This window comes from Stegostoma tigrinum, chromosome 8 (assembly GCF_030684315.1).
Source record: "Stegostoma tigrinum isolate sSteTig4 chromosome 8, sSteTig4.hap1, whole genome shotgun sequence".
In the NCBI taxonomy this organism is placed as follows: Eukaryota; Metazoa; Chordata; class Chondrichthyes; order Orectolobiformes; family Stegostomatidae; genus Stegostoma; species Stegostoma tigrinum.
Window position 1 is genome coordinate 91,079,841 of NC_081361.1, and position 15,944 is coordinate 91,095,784.

Here is a 15,944-nt window from a genome sequence, read left to right on the forward strand (position 1 = left end):
CGACATCATGTCGTGCCTGAAATTCATTAAGGTGGGGACACAGAGGAATAAAGGTGAGGCCTTTGCTGAGTATAGAACATTGAGCATCAGAGAGTGGAAGGGTACCCTCCTGGGCGCTCGTTGTGCATGTCTCTTCATGTGGTACGTGGAACGTTCCTTGTTCCAGTCCAATTCCAGAACGCAACCACAACTCTTTCTCCGATACATTGATGATATCATTCGTGCTGCTTCTCTCCCTGGTCTAGAATTGGAAAACTTCATCAATTTCGCCTCAAATTACCACCCTGCCCTCAGTTTCACCTGGTCTATCTCTGACTCTTCCCTTCCCTTCCTCAACAGTTCTGTTTCCATTTCTGGGGATAAACTGGCCACTAATATCCATTACAAACCCAGTGACACCCTGCAGCCTAATGGTATCAATGTGGACTTCACCAGTTTCAAAATCTCCCCTTCCCCAACTCCATCCCTAAACCAGCCCAGTTCGTCCCCTCCCCCCACTGCACCACACAACCAGCCCAGCTCTTCCCCTCCACCCACTGCATCCCAAAACCAGTCCAACCTGTCTCCGCCTCCCTAACCTGTTCTTCCTCTCACCCATCCCTTCCTCCCACCTCAAGCCGCACCCCCATCTACCTACTAACCTCATCCCACCTCCTTGACCTGTCCGTCTTCCCTGGACTGACCTATTCCCTCCCTACCTCCCCACCTATACTCTCTCCACTTATCTTCTTTTCTCTCCATCTTCGGTCCGCCTCCCCCTCTCTCCCTATTTATTCCAGAACCCTCACCCCATCCCCCTCTCTGATGAAGGGTCTAGGCCCGAAACGTCAGCTTTTGTGCTCCTGAGATGCTGCTTGGCCTGCTGTGTTCATCCATCCTCACATTTTGTTGTCTTGGATTCTCCAGCATCTGCAGTTCCCATTATCTCTGACTCCTACAGCTAGCTGGACTATACATCCTCACAGAGATAGTAGGAACTGCCAATACTGGAGAATCTGAGACAACATGGTGTTAAGCTGGATGAACACAGCAGGCCAAACAGCATCAGAGAAGCAGGAAAACTTGACATTTTTGGTCAGGACCTTTTTTCAGAAATGCGGGCAGGGAAGGGGATTATGAAATAAATAGGGGGCCTGGTGGAGGCGGATAGAAGATGGATAAAGGAGAAGATAGGGTGAGAGGAGACAGACAGGTCAAAGAGGCAGGTCTAGAGCCAGTGAAGGTGAATGTAGGTGGGGAGTTAGGGAGGTACAGGTCTGCGGGGGCGGGATGAGGGTGAGGCTTGAGGTACAGGGAATGGTTAGGGAGGCGGGTACGAGCTGGGCTGGTTTTGGCATGTGGTCGGGGGAGGGGAGCACTTCCACACCTGCTGGGCTTTTCAAGCAACTTTGTTTTAGTTCCCTCTTAAATCTGCCTTGATGCTGATTAGAATAGGCAGTGAAAAATTCACAAGAAAATTATGACTTGTCCATCTATAGCTGTCCTGCACAAACAACAGACTGCTGTTTGTTTGCAGCTGTTGCTGGCACTTTGACAGCAGTCAAATCTTTTGGATGCAAGTGGAAACCACGTGCCCTGCGTGTCACTGCAGAAAAGCCTTAAGTTACGTGTTATGACAGCGGAGGCTATTACATATGTACATGACAAGGTACAGTCTGGGGACAATCTGAGCACATTGTGAAACACTGCTCCCTCCTTTCACACCAGTTGTGATGAAGAATGATCTAGACTCGTAACTTTAGCTTGTTGTCTCCACGCATGCTGCCTGTTTGCTGAGAACAGCAGTGATGAGATTCCAAAAAATCTTCATCTTTGGGCTCGGCTATCTTCTCTGTGGTTCTATTCTCAAGTGTTCCGGAATAAAGCTGGAGAATAATGGATATAAAGACATAGTTATTGCCATTAACCCTCAAACCCAATATAATGAACAGCTTATTGCAAATATTCAGGTGAGTTATTGAGGTGCTGTCTGAAGTGAATTAATTATTTTGTTTCACTGCATGTTCCTTTAAGTTATATTTAATATTTAGAATTCAGCATTTGCTGAGAGGAGGGGGAGTGAAAGGAATATATCGCTTTTTGTTTTGTGCTTAACTCACTGCCACATCTCCTACAGGTTTACCTACCTTGAAGAAGCTCTGCTTCTCAATTGTGAGGAAGTGTCACTGGACTTGAAACATTGACTCGGCTTTCTCTGGACGGATGCTGTTCGACCTGCTGAGATTTCCGGCAATTTCTGATTCTTTTCCTCTCTCACCATTTGATGAACGAAGGGAGCTGTTTTGATTTTAAACCTGGGTTTTTGCTTTACAGGAAATAGTGACTGCAGCCTCCTCCTACCTTCACCGAGCTACCAAACAGCAAGTTTATTTTGCAGATGTGAAAATCCTTCTGCCTCTAACGTGGCCAGTAGGTTCCCACCCGGTTCAGAGTCCGACGACTCAATCCTACGAGAAGGTAAGAACCCAGTTGTGAAGAGTAACAATGACCTGGAATCTCCTCCTGCTCAGCTGCTGGGGCTTCACAAAACCCATCCACAATTGAGTGGGTTTTATTTTGCACCACTGGTGTAGCAGCAGCGACTCCAAAGCAATTTTCACAGAATGTGGGGCTCAAGAAAGGTTTCCTTGAGTGTGTTTGCTAACCCCTGAAGATTATCTGTGGCTTAACAGCTCACAGGTAATGCCTTCTATGTGAACTAAAGCAATAAACATGCCAGTCGCTGAACAGAATAGTTTTCTTTGCTATTACACAGCTTTTGAGAATTTACACTGGTACTTTGGGGACTGGGTTTCACAAACATGTCCATTCTTGTCTGCAACAAATAGATCAGTTGTGCAGAACATCATGACTTCACCAGAGTGTTAGATTTAACATAATGGTCAAACTCGTTTTGTACAGCTCAAATGAATGATTATTTGTATGTATTCTTGTTTTTTTGCCTTTCCTCCCCCGGGAGTCTCTGATGCCAATTTCAAATCCTAAACCAGAGCGATTAGCCAGTACAATTAAGAGGGTTGTGTGATTCTGGAAAACAGTTGACCCTTTTCAGATTTAGGAAGCCTGCAAAGTAGTTCTGCGAGTGGTTGGCAGAGCTGCCTCCCACTGCCAAGGACATGGGTTCACTTCCTGTCTTGGGCAACAGCCTGTGTGCAGTCTGCACATTCTCCCCATGTTTGTGTAGATTTCCCTGGGATGTTCTGGTTTCCTCCCATAGTCCAAAGGTGTGCAGGTTATGTCTATTGGCCATAATATGGAAAATACAGTGTTACAGGGAAGGGGGATTGTGGTGATCTAACCTGGTCAGCCAGGGTTATTTGTTCAGACTCCATGTATAAATAACCTCCATATGCAAAGCCAAGAAGAATATCCAGCCCTATCCAAAAAGGAAAAAAGAAATTCTCAAGTAATTATTGGTTTTGTAAAAAATTCATTTGTGTGAGGCGGTATTGCTGGCTGGTCTAGTATTCATGCTGGTCCCTAGTTGCCCTTGCGAAGGTCGTGTGAGCTGCCTTCTTGAACCGTTGCTCTCGGTAGACCCACAACGTTGGGAGCAAGATCTCAATGAAATGTACTTCTCGGGATAGACAGAGCTTTGAACTAATTACTGCAGGGAGTGAACATTTGAAGTGAAGATTTAAAATCAAAACTAGGATTAAAATTAAGGGTCGCGAAGAGGCGAATGATAATCAATGTGTGACAGGAAGCAGTAGAAAGTATGTGCAGAATACATCACGAAACGGAAGCAGAATAATTAATAACAATGAAAAGCTTTTGGCTTTTTATCTGAACACATACAGTGTTTGTAATGTGTAGGTGGTAACCTAGCAGCATTACTGCTATTGTATTAATCTGGAGATGCGATTATGTTCTGGGACATGGCTTCCAATCCCACCCTGACCTGTGGTAGAGTTTGAATCCATTTGAAAAATCAGGAATTCAGAATCTGATTACGACCATGAGGCTGTTGCTCATTGTTGTGGGGACAACCCATCTGGTTCACCAATGCCATCTGGACCAAAAGATAAAGGAGCATAATTAGGCCATTTGTCCATTGAGTCTGCATTGTAAATTGATCATGGCTGATATGTTTCTCAACCACTTTCTCCAACCTTCTCCCCAAGTCCCTTGATCCCTCTACTTATTAAGAGCCTATCTACTGCAATGATGTGGAGGTGCTGGGGTTGGAATGAGGTGGACAATGTCAGAAGTCACACACCAGGTTGTAGTCCAACAGTTAATTTGGAAGCACACAGGCTTTCCTATGCTGCCCCTTCGTCAGGAGCGGTCAGACTCCAGAGCACACAGACATAGTTTATAGGCAAACACTCAAACGATCACAGAACTGGTATGAGTGGAGTGCTAAATGGTAAGTTTCTGCAGGTGACCTACAGTGTTAGACGGTGAGCAAAGTGTTTATAAAGTCAATGTCAGTACTGTGCTACCATGACAATCAGAGTGATAGGAATATACAAAAGGTATTATTCAGGTCAGACACTGAATTGTAGGTGTGAGGCTTTGTTCAAAATCTGTCTCAGAGTTTTAACCTGGAATCAGGCTGGTTTTACTCCAAAAGCTGGAATTTATAAGATACCATGCTGACTGCGACTACAAATTGTGTTTTTTCAGCAAAATAGAATGTATCCGAAAATAAACAAATATCTTGGATGAATGATTTACTCCATAGATTTCTGTGTGTGTGCGTGTGTGGTGGGGTGAGGGTGTGGAGTGGAGTGGGAGCATGTGGGACTGTGCGAGTATGTGTATGAGAGAGTGTGTGTGAGTGTGAGTGTCTGACCTGAGAAGTCACCCTTTGTATATTCCTATGGCTCTGCCTGATTGTCATGACAGCACAGCTCTGACAGTGACTTTATAAACACTTTACTCACTATCTAACACTCTTGGTACTCTGTAGATACTTGTCATCTGACAGCCCACTCACACCAGTTGAATGATCTTTTGATCTCTCTGCCCTTGATCTCTCAGCCAATACACTCTGTGTCTGTGTGCTCGGCACTGTCAGTACACCTGATGAAGGGCTGCGCTCCAAAAGCATGTGTGACTCCAAATAAACCTGTTGAACTATAATCTGGCGTCATTTGACTTCTGACTACCTACCACAGATAGAAATACACTCAATGACTTGGCTTCCATAATCTTCTGCTGCAATGAGTTCCACAGATTCACTGCCCCTGCCTGAAGAAGTTCCTTCTCATCTGAGCTCTAAAGCCTCATCCCTTCACTTTGAGCTGTGCCCTTGGGTCCTTGTCTCTCCTATGAGTGAAAGTATCTTCTTTGTGGTCACTTTATCCAGGCCTCACAGTATTCTGTAAGTGTCAGTCAGATTCCCCTCATCATTCTTAACTCCAAGTGGAGACCTGGAGTCCTCACCGACTCCACATATGACAAACCCTTCATCCCCAGGATCATTCTTGTAAAACTCCTCTGGCAATGTGTCCTTCCTGACATGTGGAGTCCAAAACTGCTTACGTTATATTTCAAATGTGTTGTGCCCAGGGCCTTACACTGCCTCAGCATTACATTCCTACTTTTGTATTCTAGTTTTAGGGATGGAAACTGCCAAGTTTACTTTAGTTGAAGTTTCAAGCAATACCAGACCCACAACGATGGGATTGTCTTTTAAATGCCATTCCCCAGTTGCTCGTGAGAAGATAGCAATGAGCTGCCTTCTTGAACTGCTGCAGTCCATGTGGATAGAACCACAATGCCATAAGGGAGGGAATTTTGAGATATCACCCAGCGACAGTGAAGGAATGGCAATAAATTTCCAAGTCAGGATGGTGAGTGGCTTGGAGGCAAACTTGTATGTGTTGGTGCTCCCATGTAGCTGCACTTCTTATCCTTCAGGATAGCAGTGGTTCAGGGTTGGAGAAACGGTCAAAGGATCTTTGGTGAATTTCTGCAGTGCATTGTGCAGATAGTACATGCTGCTGTTACTGGGTGTGGATGGTAGAGGGATTTGATGCTTGCACATGTGATGCCAGTCAAGCGTACTGCTTTGTTTGGGTGCTGTTTTGAGTGCTGTTGGAGCTGCAGCCATCCAGGCAAATACACAGCATTCTGGATGTGAGTTTGCTCGCTGAGCTGGAAGGTTCGTTTTCAGACGTTTCGTCACCATTCTAGGGAACATCATCAGTGAGCCTCCGATGAAGCGCTGGTGTTATGTCCCGCTTTCTATTTATCTGGTTAGGTTTCCTTGGGTTGGTGATGTCATTTCCTGCGTTGGTGATATCATTTCCTAATCTTTTTCTCAGGGGATGGTAGATTGGTTCCAAATCAGTGTGTTTGTTGATGGAGTTCTGGTTGGAATGCCATGCTTCTAGGAATTCTTGTGCATGTCTCAGTTTGGCTTGTCCTAGGATGGATGTGTTGTCCCAATCAAAGTGGTGTCCTTCCTCATCTGTATGTAAGGACACGAGTGGTAGAGGGTCATGTCGTTTTGTGGCTAGTTGATGTTCATGTATCCTGGTGGCTAGCTTTCTGCCTGTTTGTCCAATGTAGTGTTTGTCACAGTTCTTGCAAGGTATTTTGTAGATGACGTTTGTTTTATTTGTTGTCTGTATAGGGTCTTTTAAGTTCATTAGCTGCTGTTTTAGTGTGTTGGTGGGTTTGTGGGCTACCCTGATGCCAAGAGGTCCGAGTAGTCTGGCAGTCATTTCGGAAATGTCTTTGATGTAGGGGAGGGTGGTTATGGTTTCTGAGCCAGTTTTGTCTGTTTGTTTGGGTTTGTTGCTGAGGAATCGGCGGACTGTGTTCATAGGGTACCAATTCTTTTTGAATATGCTGTATATATATATATGTCTATAAAAAAAAATCACCTATACAGCGTATTCAAAAAGAATGGGTACCCTATGAACACAGTCCACCGATTCCTCAGCAACAAGCCCAAACAAACAGACAAAACGGGCTCAGAAACCATAACCACTCTCCCCTACATCAAAGACATTTCCGAAATGACTGCCAGACTACTCGGACCTCTTGGCATCAGGGTAGCCCACAAACCCACCAACACACTAAAACGGCAGCTAATGAACTTAAAAGACCCTATACAGACAACAAGCAAAACGAACGTCATCTACAAAATACCTTGCAAGAACTGTGACAAACACCACATTGGACAAACGGGCAGAAAGCTAGCCACCAGGATACATGAACATCAACTAGCCACAAAACGACATGACCCTCTATCACTTGTATCCTTACATACAGATAAGGAAGGACACCACTTTGATTGGGACAACACATCCATCCTAGGACAAGCCAAACAGAGACATGCACGAGAATTCCTAGAAGCATGGCATTCCAACCGGAAGTCCATCAACAAACACATTGATTTGGAGCCAATCTACCATCCCCTGAGAAAAAGAACAGGAAATGACATCACCAATGCAGGAAATGACATCACCAAGCCAAGGAAACCTAACCAGATAAATAAAAAGTGGGACATAACACCAGCGCTTCGTCGGAGGCTCACTGTTGATGTTACCTAGTATGGTGATGAAACGTCTGAAAATGAACCTTCCAGCTCAGCGAGCAAACTCACATCCAGAACCTAAACCTGAGCTACTAATCTTCACAAAACTTGCTACACAGCATTACATCACACTCCTGACTTGCTGCTTGAAGATGGTGTACAGGTTTGGCGAAGTCAGGAGGTGACATATTCTTTGCAGGGTTCTGACCACTGACTTGCTGCTGGATCTACAAATTTATATAACTAGTCCAGTTCAGTTTCTGGCCAAAGGCCACCCCAGCATGTTAATCGTGGGTGATTCAGTGAGTGATTTCAAGGGGCAATGTTTAGATTCTCTCTGGTTGAAGATTCCCCTGGTACATGGATGTACAAGCATTGCAGGTAGTTCAAAAGAGATTCACTGGGATTGGTCCTGGGATGAAGGGGTTGACTTATCAAGAACAGTTAAACAGGTTAGTGTTTAGAAGAATGATGGGTGTGTTATTATTGAAAGAAAAAGATTCCGAGGGGCCCTGTGTAACAATACTTCAGCTTTAAAAGGCAAAATTTGTCCTTTTTTAAATGACGGACAGTTGAGAAAGGGGTGATGAGAGTATGCTTGTGCTAAAAAAGTAAACAGCTAGTGAGGCTTTAGGTTTTTTTAAAAAAGTTGGGACAGTAGAAGCAGCCTGAATGGGTGGGGCAACACTCCCATCAAACCAAGATTTTTAGCGATAACACAATGTGGAGCTGAAGGAATACAGCCGGCCAGGCAGCATCAGAGGAGCAGGAAAGCTGATGTTTTGGGTCAGGACCCTTCTGCAGAAAGGGTTAGTTTTAGTTTTGGTTTCAGTTACAGTTCCTGGTCAGGTTGTGAAATTGGAATGTGAAAGCCTTTATCCCTGTTTGTGTTACAGCTAAAACTTGAGTTTTTTTTGCTGTTAGAATTACATGTAAGACAGTCTAGTTTATTGAATAAGCCTTTGCCAAGGGTGTGTTATGAGATGTTAATACATCAGAACAGTTAATTAGTAGTAGTTAATGCTAATTTTATTCATTTAAGCATTTCAATAGAGGAGTGAGTTCAACCAATTCTTTTCTATTACTTTTATTTTGTCTGTATTTTCACACGACTGTTAAAACAAAGCGTGTTTTGCTTTAAGTCCAGTAATATGACCAATTGATTGGCATCTGGAATGTAACACCTCACACTTACCTTGAAAATAACAAAAAGTTTGGGTCAAGATTATTTTCTTAAAGTATTTGGAGGGGTTTGGTCCTGTCCATAACACCCGATAGAGTAGAAGTTTAGATGTTGCTTCCATTCGTGGGGAAGCTCAAACTGGCTCCAGATTAAATGAACATTTGTTTAAAACTGAGGTGTGAAAGAATTTCTTCTCCCAGAGTGGAGTGGAACCCCAAAGAGTTGAGGAGGTTAGATCATTGAAAGTGTCTGAAGAGGAGGTATTATAGGGAGTTGCGGGCTATGAGGAGCTGGCATTAAAGATGTGTTGAGGTCTCTCTCAGAATAGCCACAGTATTGTTGACTGCCAGGCCACGCCTGGGAATTGGGGGCGAATGGCCTAATCCTGCTCCTTTGTTTTATGTCCTTTTATTCTTATGAGGATGGTAACAATTACATCCCATGAGAGAATAACTTTTAAAAGAAGGATGGCATTTGTTTGCAGTCAATCAGGAAAATCAGCATTTTCCAATGTTGTGACACATTATTATTTCCTCAGCCACTTGGGAAATGAAAGCATCCACTTTGGATCTGCGATAATTGATTTTTCTTCTGGCTGTAGCATCATTACCTTCAGGTGTAACATTAGAACTGAGTAAAGTTGCTTCTTCTTTCACAGCTGGCATGCCATATGTTTAAAATCAACCACTTGTTTTGCCTTGTGAAGGACAATCCAGAGCTAAGTGTTGCAAACAAAATTATCAGTAGGAAACACAGCCGCCCAAGACTTCAGGAGAAGCTTCTGACACAAATAACAGGGAAAATGTGGAACTGTCAGGATAATAATGGCTTGGGTATTAGATATTACACAATAACTGGGCCAAGAACCAAAAGCACACAGGAGAGAGTTCAAGAATTTGAATTTGACTCTTTCATGGTCATGTGTATCCCATGTAAACTACAGTGAAAAGTGTGTACCATTGCTGTGTGTAGATGCCATTCTCATTAACTTAAACCAAGATAAAAAATGTTGAAAGATAACTTGAAAAGAGTCTAAGTTTTCCTTCCTCTACCACTGCGGTCCTGCTTCAGGCTGCACAAGCCCACACCATGCAGCCAGCAGGGACCCCGCTCTGGGCTTCACAAGTCCTCGCCACAACGCTGCCAGAGACCCCTACAGGGCCTCACAAGGCCAGGCGATGCACTATCAAGGGCCCCCTTCAAGGGCCACACCAGGCCAGGCCATATCACCACCAGGAGACCCCTCCAGGGCCTCACCAGCCCAGGCCATGTCACGGCCAGAGGCCCGCTCCACATGAAAGTGAGAGCACGCTCCAGGCTTCACAGCCCAACCGAGCCTGTAGTCAGTGATAATGGGAACTGCAGATGCTGGAGAATCCAAGATAATGAAATGTGAGGCTGGATGAACACAGCAGGCCCAGCAGCATCTCAGGAGCACAAAAGCTGACGTTTCGGGCCTAGACCCTTCATCAGAGAGGGGGATGGGGTGAGGGTTCTGGAATAAATAGGGAGAGAGGGGGAGGCGGACCGAAGATGGAGAGAAAAGAAGATAGGTGGAGAGGAGAGTATAGGTGGGGAGGTAGGGAGGGGATAGGTCAGTCCAGGGAAGATGGACAGGTCAAGGAGTTGGGATGAGGTTAGTAGGTAGGAGATGGAGGTGCGACTTGGGGTGGGAGGAAGGGATGGGTGAGAGGAAGAACAGGTTAGGGAGGCAGAGACAGGTTGGACTGGTTTTGGGATGCAGTGGGTGGAGGGGAAGAGCTGGGCTGGTTGTGTGGTGCAGTGGGGGCAGGGGACGAACTGGGCTGGTTTTGGGATGTGGTGGGGGAAGGGGAGATTTTGAAGCTGGTGAAGCCCACATTGATACCATTGGGCTGCAGGGTTCCCAAGTGGAATATGAGTTGCTGTTCCTGCAACCTTCGGGTGGCATCATTGTGGCAGTGCAGGAGGCCCATGATGGACATGTCATCAAGAGAATGGGAGGGGGAGTGGAAATGGTTTGCGACTGGGAGGTGCAGTTGTTTGTTGCGAACTGAGCGGAGGTGTTCTGCAAAGCGGTCCCCAAGCCTCCACTTGGTTTCCCCAATGTAGAGGAAGCCACACCGGGTACAGAGGATGCAGTATACCACATTGGCAGATGTGCAGGTGAACCTCTGCTTAATATGGAAAGTCATCTTGGGGCCTGGGATGGGGGTGAGGGAGGAGGTGTGGGGGCAAGTGTAGCATTTCCTGCGGTTGCAGGGGAAGGTGCCGGGTGTGATGGGGTTGGAGGGCAGTGTGGAGCGAATAAGGGAGTCACAGAGAGAGTGGTCTCTCCGGAAAACAGACAAGGGTGGGGATGGAAAAATGTCTTGGGTGGTGGGGTCGGATTGTAGATGGCGGAAGTGTCGGAGGATGATGCGTTGTATCCGGAGGTTGGTGGGGTGGTGTGTGAGAACGAGGGGGATCCTCTTTGGGCGGTTGTGGTGGGTGCGAGGTGTGAGGGCTGTGTTGCGGGAAATGCGGGAGACGCGGTCAAGGGCGCTCTCGACCACTGTGGGGGGAAAGTTGCGGTCCTTGAAAAACTTGGACATCTGGGATGTGCAGGAGTGGAATGCCTCTTCGTGGGAGCAGATGCGGCGGAGGCGGAGGAATTGGGAATAGGGGATGGAATTTTTGCAGGAGGGTGTGTGGGAGGAGGTGTATTCTAGGTAGCTGTGGGAGTTGGTGGGCTTGAATTGGACATCAGTTACAAGCTGGTTGCCTGAGATGGAGACTGAGAGGTCCAGGAAGGTGAGGGATGTGCTGGAGATGGCCCAGGTGAACTGAAGTTTGGGGTGGAAGGTGTTGGTGAAGTGGATGAACTGTTCGAGCTCCTCTGGGGAGCAAGAGGTGGCGCCGATACAGTCATCAATGTAACGGAGGAAGAGGTGGGGTTTGGGGCCTGTGTAGGTGCGGAAGAGGGACTGTTCCACGTAACCTACAAAGAGGCAGGCATAGCTGGGGCACATGTGGGTGCCCATGGCCACCCCCTTAGTCTGTAGGAAGTGGGAGGAATCGAAAGAGAAGTTGTTGAGGGTGAGGACGAGTTCAGCTAGGCGGATGAGGGTGTCGGTGGAGGGGGACTGGTCGGGCCTGTGGGAGAGGAAGAAGCGGAGGGCCTTGAGGCCATCTGCATGCTGCCCACTCCATAGTCACTGGTCGTCCATGGTGAAAATGAGGTGTTGGGGGCCAGGGAATTGGAAGTCCTGGAGGAGGTGGAGGGCGTGGGTGGTGTCACGGACGTAGGTAGGGAGTTCCTGGACCAAAGGGGAGAAAATGGAGTCCAGATATGTGGAGATGAGTTCGGTGGGGCAGGAGCAGGCTGAGACGATGGGTCGACCAGGGCAGGCAGGTTTGTGGATTTTGGGAAGGTGATAGAAACGGGCCGTGCGGGGTTGGGGAACAATGAGGTTGGAGGCTGTGGGTGGGAGGTCCCCTGAGGTGATGAGGTCATGAATGGTGTTGGAGATTATGGTTTGGTGCTCGGGTATGGGGTCATGATCGAGGGGGCGGTAGGAGGTGGTGTTGGAGAGTTGGCATCTGGCCCAGGCCCCAAGATGACTTTCCATATTAAGCAGAGGTTCACCTGCACATCTGCCAATGTGGTATACTGCATCCACTGTACCCGGTGTGTCTTCCTCTACATTGGGGAAACCAAGCGGAGGCTTGGGGACCGCTTTGCAGAACACCTCCGCTCGGTTCGCAATAAACAACTGCACCTCCCAGTCACGAACCATTTCTACTCCCCCTCCCATTCTTTAGATGACATGTCCATCATGGGCCTCCTGCAGTGCCACAATGATGCCACCTGAAGGTTGCAGGAACAGGAACTCATATTCCGCCTGGGAACCCTGCAGCCTAATGGTATCAATGTGGACTTCACCAGCTTCAAAATCTCCCCTTCCCCCACCACATCCCAAAATCAACCCAGTTCATCCCCTCCCCCCACTGCACCACACAACCAGCCCAGCTCTTCCCCCCCACCCATTGCATCCCAAAAGCAGTCCAACCTGTCTCTGCCTCCCTAACCGGCTCTTCCTCTCACCCATCCCTTCCTCCCACCCCAAGTCGCACCTCCATCTCCTACCTACTAACCTCATCCCACCTCCTTGACCTGTCCGTCTTCCCTGGACTGACCTATCCACGCCCTACCTCCCCACCTATACTCTCCTCTCCACCTATCTTCTTTTCTCTCCATCTTCGGTCCGCCTCCCCCTCTCTCCCTATTTATTCCAGAACACTCTCCCCATCCCCCTCTCTGATGAAGGGTCTAGGCCCGAAACGTCAGCTTTTGTGCTCCTGAGATGCTGCTGGGCTTGCTGTGTTCATCCAGCCTCACATTTCATTATCTTCGACTCTATAGTCATACTGCCTGTGAAGACACCGTTGCTCCAGAACCCATCGAAGCTGACTTCCTGCTCTCTTTATCAGGTCCGTTTTCGTGAAAACGAAACCAAACAGAGAAAAGATGAAAGGGAGTAAAGGAAAACAAAAGAAAAAGAGGACAAGTCTGAGGACAGGAGCCCAGATGCTGCCCACTCCACAGTCACTAACTTCCAAATTTGGGGAGAGACTGAATAGCACATTTCATACCAATGATAGGAAGCCTCGATCAAAGTTTGTCAAGTTAAGTCTATCAGTTTGAGTCTGTTACAAAAACCTACATGTGAAGATCACCATCACTGGGCAAATGAGATGGATTTCATTGTCTACTTAAGGGGAAGCTGGAATAAACAAACAGGCAAAAAAGAAATAAAACATTATGCAGGTAGGGTTAGAGGAAGGAGGCTCACGTGAAACATAAGCCCAAGTACGGGGAGGTGACGTCTTTGTGATAACATTGCTGGACTCATAACCTAAAGACCCAGAGAATGTTCTGGGGATTTGGGGTCAAATCCAAGGGCATTTTTTTTTACACAGAGAGAAGTCTGGAATGCACTGTCCAGGGGTGGTGGTGAAGGCAGATATGTTAAAGGCATTTAAGGGACTTTACATAAGTACATGAATATGCAAGGAATGGAGGGATATGGACCAAGGGCAGGCAGAAGGGATTAGTTTCATTTGGCGTCAAGTTTGGCATAACATCGTGGGCCGAAGGGCCTGTACTTGTTGTTAAAACCGAAAGTTGACTCCCCACCCCCCTAACCTGTGATAACAAAAACCAAAGCACCCAGCGAAGCACACCCTACCTTATAATCAGTTAAAAGAAGTGTGAAGAGTGGCATCGCCTGCCTTTCATCCTCAAGCTATAATAAAGGGGACGTTAAATAAACTCCTGACGGTCACTCTGGAACCAACAAGTAACAATTTACTTATCTAACTCAAGCAGTGAACAAATTAACAGAGCTACTAACAAACTGAACAATTCCCCCTTAACTGCTATTCCCGAATAGAACAAAATCCGAATGGTGAGCAGTTCCAAAAAAAACCCTCTTAATTTCAAAAAAACGTAAAACTTAAACTCTTAAAAATTACAAACATGACATGTCTTCCAGAATATCAGTGCCTTCCCTGCTTCCTTTGGTCAGGAACGCCTTCTGCTGTCAAATTCTTTTAAAAATCTCACAGAGAGTTTTAAAATCTTCAATCATGGAAAAAGTACATCATCTTCTAAAGGGACCACACATTCTTCCCCCTCCATCATTTTCCGAACTCATTCTAACTTTCTGCCTCCCAATCCACAAATACTCTACTCAACTTTGCAACACTGTGCTCCACTGTTCTATTTTCTATGTTCTAAAGCCTGTTACAGCCAATGTTAGAATTTGAAATGAGTGATGCCCAGCAGCTACAAAAGCACAACAGAATTACTGACAGCACACTAGCCCTGTAACTAAGACAACCATAATAATTCAGATTTTATGATAGTTAGTTTTCAGGAAGCAGGCATTGTTAACAAGGCCAGCATTTATTGACCAGCCTTAACTGCCCCAGGGAAGGTAGTGGTGAGCTGCCTTCTGGAACCATTGTAGCCCATGTTGTGCAGTGCACTCACAGTGCTGTTAGGAAGGATTTTGACACAGTGACAAGTTTTTGACTGTTGGTGGAGCTGCACTCATCCAGGGAAATGGGGAGTATTCCATCACTAGTCAGGTGAGTTACTCCTTGTATAATCCCTAGCTTCAAGCCTACACTTGAACCTCCTATTAGTCCGATTCAGCTTCTGGTTAATGGAATTACTCTTCCCAGGATGCTGACAGTTGGGGATTCAGCAACAGGAAAGTCATTGAATGGTAACAGGCAATACTTGCATTCTCTCTTGTGGTCACTGACTGGTAATCATGACACATAAATATAACTTACTGCTTAATAGTCCGACCCTGAATGTTATTCAGATCTCATTGCATTTGAACATAAATCTCTTCACTATCTGAGGAGTTGCAAATGGTGCTGAACGTTATACAATTATCAGTGAACATTCCTCTTCATGAAGGAGGGAATATCATTTATTAAGTAACTGAAGATGGTTGGGATCTGGTCACTGCCTTTCGGAATCCCTGAAGTGATGTCTTGGAGCTGAGATGATTGACTACAAACAATCACAGCCATCTTCCTTTGTGCCAAGTATGACTCCAAATAGTGGAGTCTTTGACCCTGATTCCCATTGGCCTCAGTTCTTTTTAGGGCTAATTGATGCGACTTGACAGGTATGTGTTGACCTGGGTATGAATCCTGCCATAACAGATGGTGGAATTTGAATTCAATTTTTAGAAGAATCTGGAATCACAAATCTACTGATGACCATGAAACCAATGTTGATTGCTGGTAAAATGCTTTCTGGCTCTCTTATGTCCTTCTGGCAAGGAAACCTGCCATCCTTCTCTGGTCTGACTTATATGACTCCCAACCCCACAGCAATCTGAGATAACAAGGTGTGGAGCTGGATGAACACAGCAGGCCAAGCAGCATCAGAGGAGCAGGAAAAGCTGATGTTTCTGGCCAGCAGCTGCAGTTCCCACCCGCCAACAATTTCCCCCCCCTGCCAACAGCAATCTGGTTGATTCTCACTTTCCTTCTGAAATGGCCCAGCAAGTCACTCAGTTCAAGGGCAGTTCAGGGCAGGCAATAAATACTGGCCAGCCAGCAACACCCATACCTCATGAGTGAATTTTAAACAAACTATTGGTCAGAACTTGGTTCAATGTCAACAGCGGTCACCTTCACTTCCTCTCCGGAGTTCATCTCTTTTGTCCATGTTTGGACCAAGGCCGGAATGAAGTTCGGGGCTGAGTACTCCTGGCAAAA

General features: G+C 46.3%; 1 protein-coding gene across 1 annotated transcript in view; it reads left to right on the top strand.

Moving 5' to 3' along the window:
- The first annotated feature begins 1,615 nt into the window (after positions 1-1,615).
- Positions 1,616-15,944, top strand: part of LOC125456355 (calcium-activated chloride channel regulator 1-like) — a 47,607-nt gene continuing 33,278 nt past the window's right edge. Inside the window, exons 1-2 of the mRNA XM_059648110.1 lie at positions 1,616-1,949; positions 2,314-2,457. Coding sequence (XP_059504093.1) covers positions 1,788-1,949; positions 2,314-2,457 — 306 coding nt within the window. The 5' untranslated portion in view covers positions 1,616-1,787. The remainder of the gene's footprint in view (positions 1,950-2,313; positions 2,458-15,944) is intronic.